The sequence below is a fragment of the Aotus nancymaae genome, unplaced genomic scaffold, assembly GCF_030222135.1.
Source record: "Aotus nancymaae isolate 86718 unplaced genomic scaffold, 86718_ANA_hifiasm-v0.15.2.pri h1tg000003l, whole genome shotgun sequence".
Lineage (NCBI taxonomy): Eukaryota > Metazoa > Chordata > Mammalia > Primates > Aotidae > Aotus > Aotus nancymaae.
In genome coordinates, this window is record NW_026988414.1 from 18581344 (window position 1) to 18591707 (window position 10364).

A 10364-nucleotide genomic window follows, 5' to 3' on the forward strand; every position below is an offset into this window, starting at 1 on the left:
CCTGGTTTCAAGTGATTCTCCTGCCTCAGCCTCCCGAGTAATCTGCCTCAGCCTCTCCTGTAATCTGGGATTACAGGAGACTGCCACCATGCCCAATTAAATTTTGTATTTTTAGTAGAGACGGAGTTTCACTATGTTGGCCAGGCTGGTCTCCAACTTCTGACCTCAGCTGATCCACCCACCTCAGCCTCCCAAAGTGCTCAGATTACAGGTGTGAGCCACCATGCCCGGCCACAAACCGAAGAAGGTCTTTATGTACTAAGATAGAATGATATCTCAAATACATCATCAAATGAAAAAAAGAAAAATGCAGAAAAGTGTATGTAATACACATATTTGTGTAAAAAGGAGGAAAAGGAATACATAGATGTTTTGCCATGGAAATGCTGTTTGTGTATGCATAAAACATCTTTGGAAAGATACACAACAAACTGATGGTATACTACTTAGATTTCCAGGGAAACCAGGTGGCTGGGAAGAGAAAGTTTTCACTATGAAATCAAACCATTCACATGCTCAACCATGTAAATATATTACCTATTTAAAAATCAAATTTGGGCGTGGTGGCTCAAGTGTAATCCTAGCACTTTTGGTAGGTGGATTGCTGGAGCCCAGGAGTTTGAGACCAGCCTAGGCAATGTGGAGAAACCCCATCTCTACAAGAAATACAAAAATTAGCCAGCCACGGTGGCGTGCACCTGTAGTCTCAGGTACTCAGGAGGCAGAGGTGGGAGAATTGCTTAAGCCCAGGAGGTTGAGGCTGCAGTGAGCTGTGATCATGCCACTGCACTCCAGCCTGGATGACAGAGTGAGACTGTCTCAAAATAAATACATAACAATTAGTGTTAAAAAAAAAACACAAAATGAGAGGACTGGGGCGTTTGATTACATCACCAAGCAGATACGTTTATTTACTTGTTTATTTCTCAAGCACTGCTGAATATGTCAGTAAAGAAATAAGGGACCAGGTACGGTGGCTCACGCCTGCAATCCCAGCACTTCTGGGAGGTCAAGGTGGGCAGATCACCTAAGGTCAGGAGTTCAAGGCCATTCTGGCCAACATGGTGAAACCCCATCTCTACTAAAAATATAAAAATTAGCTGAGTGTGGTGGTGGGTGCCTGTAGTCCCCGCTACTCCAGAGGCTGAGGCAGGAGAATTGCTGGAACTCGGGAGGCGGAGGTTGCAGTGTGTCAATATCGCTCCACTGCACTCCAGCCTTGGTAACAGAGCAAGACCATGTCAAAGAGAGAAAGAGAGAGAAGAGAGGAGAGGAGAGGAGAAGAGAAGAGAGAAAAGAAGAGGACCATCGGTACAAAAAGAATTGAGTGAGAACAAAAGACGGGCCACGTGAACAGACTGGTCGTATAACAATAATAGTTCTGGTTAACGTTTACTGTATTACTGTGTGCCAGGCACTGTCTTATTATATGATCCTGATACGTATCACCCAGTTAATCTGCAGATTGAGTAGGTAGGTTATTATAGCCACTTTCAGGTGAGGAAACTGAGGCTGGCAGAAGTTAACTGATTTCCTCAAGTCTCCATCGCTAGTAATGCGGAGTTTGGACTCTCAGTGAGGACTGAACTCTGACCTAGAAGTATGCCTGGCTTGAGAACCCTGGCTCTTCAGGCGGATGATCAACTGCCTCTCTCTGACTATTTTTTCTGCTGTATTAATGGCCACTGCTGTTAGAGCCGTTTGTATTTTGGTTGCAGGGCTCAGCGGGGGGAAGGATCCATCTGGGCAGAAGCCAGGAGTCGAGGCGGGTCAGCCACAAAGGGCAAGTGGAACCGGAGGGGATGGCAGGAGATCAACCCATCCAGAACAGAGGCCTGCAAGGATGAGTGCACTTCAACCCCCTCGGAGCAAAAGCCAGAGTGACTCACAGGAGGAAGACAAAGCAACCAACGCCTCCAGGGTGTGCAGGGAGTCCAAAGTCACCAGAAGGAAGAAGAAAACCTGAAACAGCCAGAGTTGACCAAGCCTGCTAGGACCTATGCAAATGAGACCCACCCACACTGCCTGGAAATCGGGCCTGGGAAGTCAGAAAACAAAGCTTATGTGTGCAGGGCTGCACGGACGGATGGAGGAGGCTGCAGCTCTGAGGGAGCAGGTAAGGAGCCAGAGAGGGTCGCAGAGGGACGGGTCACCAGGCCCCAGAGTCCTGAGAGGCAGCAGTGTGCGGCAGGTGAACTCTGGCCTGGGATGGCAGGCTCCTGGGTTCATCTTTCAACTCAGCTGCTCTTTAGCTGGGAAGCCTTTGGCAAGTCGCCTCACCCTTCTGAGCCTTGGCTTCCCCATCTAGAAAATGGATCTAAAAATAATCATGCTAGGTCTGTATTGAGCGCCTTCTGTATTCTACTGGGCACCTTATAGACTATTCCTTCCACAGAGCAACCCTGGAGGAGTGGGATTATTAGCCTTTTTTACAGAGGAAAATGAAGTTCAGAGAGGTTAAGCCATTTGCCCAAGACAAATGGTTCCAAATCTGGTTCCAAAGCCGGCCTGCTTTCTACTCCCCACTCAGCCTCTCTCACAGGGTGGTTTTAGAGTATCAAATGCCCTTCTGCAAACACAACAAAAAAATCCTAAAAGGCAAGTTACCTATCAATGGATCATCACGCTTAGATTTTAGCAAGGGCTAAACCGTGAAGTGCTATGAAAATGCCAACTCTTGGCTGAAAACATTAGAGTGACACTAGGGACAATTGATATTTGGTGATGACTTGTTCTTAGACCAAGGAGATGACTTTGGGGCAGTGTTTAGGATACTGTGGCTGAGATGTCCTGACGTGGGGCATGGTTGGTGCATGGCCAGAGCCTCTCCCCAGCTGATCCTGAAACAACAGTGGATCCCTGGGGGAGCAGCACGGATAAAGGCCCAGGGAATAATGATCCTTCCTCCTCTTGGACAGTCCTTTACAGCTCTGGCTGTGGAACTTCAGAGAATGCAGATCTGATGTGGGGGGAAACAGGAGATCTTTACTTGTAGTAATATAAGCTTACCAGAGTAAAGCTAGAATTTTCAGGTAAAAGAATTAAAAATAAAAAACAAACGTCTAGTCTGGCCCCCAGAGATAACCACTACTAGTATTTGGTTGTTTATCTTTCCAGACATTTTTCCCATGGTGCACACGGTTTTGAAAATTGGATTATATTGTAATATGGTTTTGTTGCTGGTTCTTTTTGCTTAATGACGTTATATCCTAGGCATATATCCATATTAATAGTTTTATCACATCATTTTAAAGGGTGAATAATGTCTCTTTCTATGGATAGAGCAGAATCTACTTAATCAATGTCCTATTACTGGATGATGAAGTAGTTCTCCATAGGTCACTGTTAAATCAGGGCCTCGATGGGAATCTCTGTAATCACATCTTTGCAGAAGTCCTTGATGATTTTCATGGAATCTGTTCCCAGTGAGGGAATTGATGAGTTGGGGCTACATATAGTTTAAGGCTTCCGATAAGTATTAAAGGTCTGTTTCTGCCACAATCTGGAATTCAGGGGCTCCTCAAAACTTGATGCAGAAAATTTTGTCATGGCTTTGAAGTCAACCTTGACCCTTCCTCTCTCTCAAATCTATTTACATTAATAATCCCAGCTGCCTCATATATCCATAACAATGTTTTGGTCAACAACAGACTACATATATGATGGTGGCCACAAAAGATTATAATGCCATATATTTACTGTGCCCTTTCTAAGTTTATGTTGAAATACACAAATACTTTCCATTGTGTTACAATTGCCTACAGTATTCAGAACATAATATGCTGTATGGGTTTGTAGTGTAGGAGCAATAGGCTAGACAATATTGCCTAGGTAGATGCTACCATTAGGTTTGTGTAAATACGCTCTGTGATGTTCATACAACCATGCATTTCTCAGAACATATTCCCATTGTTAGGTGATGCATTGTTGGCTTTTTTTTTTTTTTTTGAGATGGAGTTTTCCTCTTGTTGCCCAGGGTGGGGTGAAATGGCACCTCCCAGGTTCAAGTCATTCTCCTGCCTCAGCCTCCCGAGTAGCTGGGACTACAGGCACCTGCCAGCATGCCCGGCTAATTTTTTGCATTTTTAGTAGAGACGGGGTTTCTCCATGTTGCCCAGGCTGGTCTCGAACTCCCAACCTTGGGCGATGCGCCTGCCTCAGCCTCCCAAAGTGCTGGGATTACGGGCGTGAGCCACTGTGCCCAGCCAATGCATCACTTTGTAGTCTTTACTGGGTGCTGGGCTCTAACTAAAAGCTTTACTACTTTTGGCTTCCTTTTCATATGGAAAAAATAGAGGCACAGAGAGGTCAAGCAATTCAACTGGAATCACAGCCCTAAAAGCCATGGATCTGTTGTCCTGAACCTTGACGACCTGGTTCCAGAAACTACAATCTCGATCCTAAGAACTCTACTGCTTCTTGGGAAGTGACTTTGATTCTGTCCCCAAAGATATCACTTACCTCATCCCCTTTTATCTTCTCCACCACCACCTGACCTGCACCGGCACCACCATCGCACATCCGACAGAGCCCGAGTGGGTCTTCCCTTCCCAAGCTTGTCCCTCTCAGTCTATCCTCTGCTCTGTAGTTAGAATGGTGTTTTAAAAATGGAAATAGGGGCCCGGCGCAGTGGCTCATGCCTGTAATCCCAGCACTTTGGGAGGCTGAGGTGGGCAGATCACGAGGTCCGGAGTTTGAGACCAGCCTGGCCAACATGGTGAAAACCCATCTCTACTAAAAATACAAAAATTAGCTGGGTGTGGTGGTGGGCACCTGTAATCCCAGCTACTCAGGAGGCTGAGGCAGGAGAATTGCTTGAACCTGGGAGGTGGAGGTTGCAGTGAGCCGAGATTATGCCATTGCATTCCTGTCTAGGCGACAGAGCAAGACTCCCTCTCAAAAAAAAAAAATGGAAATAGGATCAGGTACCTTACCCTACCACTCACCCCTGGAATAAAATCCAGATGAGCTCCTGAGCTTACAGGTCCCGCATCCTACCCCTCCCCACCTTGCCTACCCCGGCTCCAGCCACCACACTTTGATCATCTGATCTCCTTTCACTTTCTCAAATTGGCAGAGCTTTTCTCACCTCGGGGCCACACCTGCTGTTCCCCAGGCCTGCAACGCTCTTCCTCCACTCTGCGTGGCTAGATTCTTTTATACTTTGGTCTCAGCTCTTCTGTCACCTCTTTGCAGAAACCTTCCCTGGTTGTCTCATAGGGAGCAGCCACCAAACACGTCAAGTCCATTTTCCTTTTTGCCCTTTACTAACAACCATTAAAACCGTGTATTTGGTGAAAGCCCATCTCTACTAAAAACACAAAAAATTAGCCGGACGTGGTGGCGGGCGCCTGTGGTCCTAGCTACTTGGGAGGCTGAGGCAGGAGAATTGCTTGAACCCAGGAGGCAGAGGTTGCAATGAATCAAGATCACTGCAGCCTGGACGACAGAGTGAGACTCCATCTCAAAAAAAAAAAAATAACCGTGTGTTTATTTATTGCCCATTATTCATTAAATGTCTCTTTGCCTCACTACACTCTAAATGTCATGAGGTCAAAGACAATGTCTATTTTGTTCACCGTGATACCCAATAATACCTCGCACAGCACCTGGACTAGAGTAAGCACTCAGTAATGATCGAGTGGATGAATGGACCATAGAGCCTGGCAAACTACCCTAGTTTCACTTAGGGCTCTGTCTCCTTCCGCATCTCTTCATTTCCTCCTTCCCTGTTTGGAGCAGTGCCAGAGGTCTAGAAGAAAACCAGGAAGCCACTCGGTCGGGGTACATGATGTCATATCAGGGGCTCCAGGGTGACTCCCTTTCCCCAGATCCCCTCTTGCATAGTTCCTGGATTTCTACCACAAGTCTCCTGGCCACAAGGGATTCCTGATAACATGCAAACACTTGTTATCTAGCTAGTAACACACACTGAGTAGGCGGACGGCACGGATGCAGCCTTCTGTCTTTACGAAGACCTTGAGTCTGAAGACATGGGTTCCATGTCACCATTAACTAGCTGGGTGACTTTGGGTGAGTCACTTATTGTCTCTCATCTGCAAAGCAAGTAGTTCAGATCGAGAATTGGTTTTTAAACATTTTCTTTTCCCTAGCAGCTCAACTCTTCAAATTATTCAAATGACCCGTAGAGAAACAGAGAAAAGTCGGGTGTTTCTGTTTGAAGTGGAACAGCAAGGCTGGAGTGCGCCTTCCTCCAACTCCCCCCTTGAACTCCCTAAGGTTGAAGGGATGGCCAGCTCTAAGATCTCAGCAGGCTGGTCGGCTGTGTGCTAAGAACAAAGCAGACGGCAGCAAGGTTTGTACACGCTGCTTACAGTTACTTAGGCACATTAAAAGATCAGCAGGTGACTGGACTGAATCTGATAGTTGGAGCTCTTAAGCTCTGAAGTAGGTAACTTTCACAGCAACCAAAGTGCTGAGCGGGCAGCCCCTTTGTGCAAGGAGGAGGTTCCAGCCACTTTCCAAGAGAAATGAGGGTCCCAGAGAGAGGAAGCCCAGAAGACTCACTTACCCTTTTCACATCTAGAAAGAGGAAATTGCCACCCTACCTTTCCAGACCAGGGATTCCAGGTCTTGAAGGGACTGCCTACAATCTCCCTCCCCACCCCACCCCCCGGGAAGCTCTTGGGCCTTGGCTTCACACAGGTGTGCTCAAGAGGCTGCAGACTGGGCCACCTGGCAGCTCCAGGTGCTGCGTGTGTGCTGCCATGGAGACAGGCTCCTGGGCTGGTGGCAAGAAGGCAGTCTCCCAAAGCTTTGCTTATTCAGTGGAGGGAATGTCTGGAGCCTCAGGCCCTCCAGAGTAGTCTGCCTGCCATCCTGGAGGCCACAGAAGCCCAGGTGCGTGCCCTGAAGGGTTCCCAGGACAAAGGGAGGGAGGAGGAGCCCGGGGAGGCAGAGGATGGGAAGAGGCTCTGGAAGGGCTAATCTGGGGACTGGGGCAGGGGAGCTTCTGCAAGGCTTCCAGGTGAGGAGAAAGGCCTTACCAGGGGCCTCCTTGCCAGGCCACGGATTGGGTGAGTAGACTCTGGAGGGTTGGCCCTCTAGCTCAAGGGGAGGAGGGAAAGAGGGCCTGGCATTTGTCCCCACAGGAGGGACAGACCAGGGAATTCACAAAACCCATCTCTGTGCTAGTCAGGGATTTGAGGTAGTAGGGAAGGAAACATTTGTTTCCTTTCTCTAGCAAAATTCGCAGACTGCAGCTTACCCCCAGCTCCCTGGATTCAGGGCAGCCAAGGGCAGACACACCCACCATCAGGAGCATTTGTGTTCAGCTCCAAAGCCCGAAGCCCGGGGCGCTGTTTCCTTTAATGCCGGCTCACCTGGGGGCTCTTAGTAGGGTGGCCCAGGCTTTCCCCTTGACAGAGGGGAGGCTGCAGGAGCATTCAACTCAACTCGATGGCTTAGGAACTGGTGATCAAGAACAAAACGCTTTTGAACCTAAGTAAAACCTGAGTGATTACACCTTTCAACACCCACAAAACACTTTGCTCCAGGCCAAGCACAGGGATAGGGTTTCACGGCTCTTCCTTTGTTCCTTTCCCCCTTCTGCCAGGACGACTCCCACGAGGCCTCCCCGTGTGTGGCTGAGGATGGCTGAGCAGCAGGGCCGGGAGCTCGAGGCTGAGTGCCCTGTCTGCTGGAACCCCTTCAACAACACGTTCCATACCCCAAAAATGCTGGATTGCTGCCACTCCTTCTGTGTGGAATGCCTGGCCCACCTCAGCCTGGTGACCCCGGCCCGGCGCCGCCTGCTGTGCCCGCTCTGTCGCCAGCCCACAGTGCTGGCCTCAGGGCAGCCCGTCACTGACTTGCCCACGGACACTGCCATGCTCACCCTGCTCCGCCTGGAGCCCCACCATGTCATCCTGGAAGGTCGTCAGCTCTGCCTCAAGGACCAGCCCAAGAGCCGCTACTTCCTGCGCCAGCCTCGAGTCTACACGCTGAACCTTGGACCCCAGTCTGGGGGCCAGACTGGGCCACCCCCGGACACAGCCTCTGCCACCGTGCCTACGCCCATCCCCATCCCCATCCCCAGCCACTACTCCCTGAGGGAGTGTTTCCGCAACCCTCAGCTCCGCATCTTTGCCTACCTGATGGCCGTCATCCTCAGCGTCACTCTGTTGCTCATCTTCTCCATCTTTTGGACCAAGCAGTTCCTTTGGGGTGTAGGGTGAGCGCTGTTCCCAGACAAGAAACCAAGCCTTTCTCGGTAGCTGCTGGGCATGGCGACTGCGGAGCCTCATTTGGGATTGTCTTCCTTTGTAGTGTTGTTTATTTTACAATCCAGGGATTGGTTAGGCCATGTGTTTGGTTCTGTGAACAATTAAAAAAAAAAATTAACTAAAAGCTTGAAGGACTGGGAGATGTGGAACGACCTTGACCTCCGGGTGTGAGTGTGGCATCATGGAAGGGCAGAGAAGCAGTTCTGACCACAGAGCTGCACAGCAAGCTGTGCCAAAGGGTGGTACAATGGGGTCCAGGAACCTGACTGGCCCAAATAGCAAGTTGCATTTCCCACTGGAGCTGCTTCAAACTCAGTGCATATTTTTTTGAGTTGCTCTTCCTACTATGGATTGCTAAAAAAAAAAAAAAAAAATTGGGAAGTGAGCTTCAATTCTGTGGGTCAATGGTTTGTTTCTTTTCAGCTTTCTTTTTGGATGTCTTGCCACCAGTTGCAGTAAAACCGTGCTGCATTCATTAATTCATTCACTTATTCATTCTATGGCCATTAGCTGGGCTGGTACTGAGTGCCAGAACTAAGGGAAGAGAAGAGTAGGGTTATCCAGGGTGGCAGACGGCCCTTACTAGTCGGAAGGGGTGTGCTCATTCAGCTGCTGGTTCTAGAGACCACCTCTTGCCAGCACACAGTTCATGGAGTGTTAGGTGTATACAAATCTAAAGGCGAAAGACGCCATTATCAGTGGACTACGGGAAGTCTGGGATTTGGAGGAACAGGTCTTTCTTCCTCCGGGCAGGTACAGAAGTCCTGATTAGAATGGACACAGGGAAGAGCTCTGACTCCCCTCCTCCAGGCTCCATAATTCTGGCCTCAAGAAGATAGAAACCCTGGACAGAGGCAAAGCCTTAGCTCCCATCCCAGGCCATAGGAGGCAGCAGGGGGAAACCTTGGCTTTCACTTTACGTGATAGAATCCAGGAACCAATCAGTCAGAATTTGGGGGCTCATGCTGTTGCTTGATAAGTTGCAACCTTGCAGTGTCTAAAATCCTGATTTCTGTTTCCCCAGCTTTAACCTTGGCTGGTGGCTCAAGGCTCTGAAACAATTTTTTTTTTTTTTGAAACGGAGTTTTGCTGTTGTTACCCAGGCTGGAGTGCAATGGTGCGATCTCGGCTCACCGCAACCTCCGCCTCCTGGGTTCAGGCAATTCTCCTGCCTCAGCCTCCTAAGTAGCTGGGATTACAGGCATGCGCCACCATGCCTAGCCAATTTTTTCTATTTTTAGTAGAGACGGGGTTTCACCATGTTGACCAGGATTGTCTCGATCTCTCGAATTCATGATCCACTTGCCTCTGCCTCCCAAAGTGCTGGGATTACATGCGTGAGCCACCGTGCCCGGCAGCTCTGAAACAATTTTAAAGTGGTTAAGAGACCATCACAGGCTGGGCGCGGTGGCTCAGGCCTGTAATCCCAGCACTTTGGGAGGCCAAGGTGGGCAGATTATTTGAGGTCAGGAGTTCGAGACCAGCCTGGCCAACGTGGTGAAACCCCGTTTCTACTAAAAATACAAAAAAATTACCTGGACGTGGTGGCACACACCTGTAATCCCAGCTACTGGGGAGGCTGAGGCAGGAGAATTCCTTGAACCCAGGGGATGGAGGTTGCAGCGCCACTGCACTCAAAAAAAAAAAAAAAAGATATCATCACACCAAAAAGATACCATCATAAATATATAAGGATAACTTTTGAAGTTTGGGTTTTTTTTCTTTTTCTTTTTTTTGATATGTGGAATAAGCTTTGAGAGGCCAGAACTTGAGTTGGTTGATTTGCTCCAAATAATGTCAGATTCCCCTCAGGGTGTTTAATGTACAAAATACTCCAAAATATTCAAGACGTATATTTCACATTTAGAAAAAAGACAAATGGGTTTAAGCTCCAATATGAAGAAAAATTATCCATTACAAAGTTGGAAAACTGCCTACTCAGGGGACTAGCAACAGTCTCTCCATTTGCGCCATCAAAGATAATGACACTAAAGCTGGGACTGCACCACCTTTCCCCACTGACTTCATTTCTTTGCACAGCTTTGCTCCTTAAACTTGTGACAGGTTAGTTAGGCCATAATCTCACCATGTCCTCTGAGCTAAGTGGACAGGTGAGGG

General features: G+C 48.5%; 1 protein-coding gene across 6 annotated transcripts; it reads left to right on the forward strand.

The window, feature by feature from the left end:
- The first annotated feature begins 1788 nt into the window (after positions 1 to 1788).
- Positions 1789 to 9368, forward strand: RNF183 (ring finger protein 183). 6 transcript variants are annotated; one of them, XM_012461862.2, is made up of 3 exons: positions 1789 to 2116; positions 6114 to 6316; positions 7577 to 9368. In XM_012461862.2, exon 3 carries the CDS (start codon positions 7614 to 7616, stop codon positions 8196 to 8198), a length of 585 nt encoding a protein of 194 aa, XP_012317285.2. In that variant the 5' UTR covers positions 1789 to 2116; positions 6114 to 6316; positions 7577 to 7613; the 3' UTR covers positions 8199 to 9368. The 6 variants fall into 6 exon arrangements, with proteins under 6 accessions (XP_012317285.2, XP_012317288.2, XP_012317289.2 ...); XM_012461865.2 differs by having other exon boundaries at positions 6117 to 6316; XM_012461864.2 differs by lacking the exon at positions 1789 to 2116 and adding an exon at positions 5903 to 6033 and having other exon boundaries at positions 6117 to 6316.
- The last annotated feature ends 996 nt before the right edge of the window (positions 9369 to 10364 follow it).

Coding starts and splice junctions, on each gene's coding strand:
- RNF183 (XM_012461862.2), top strand. CDS start 7,614: ATGGCTGAGCAGCAGGGCCGGGAGCTCGAGGCTGAGTGCCCTGTCTGC.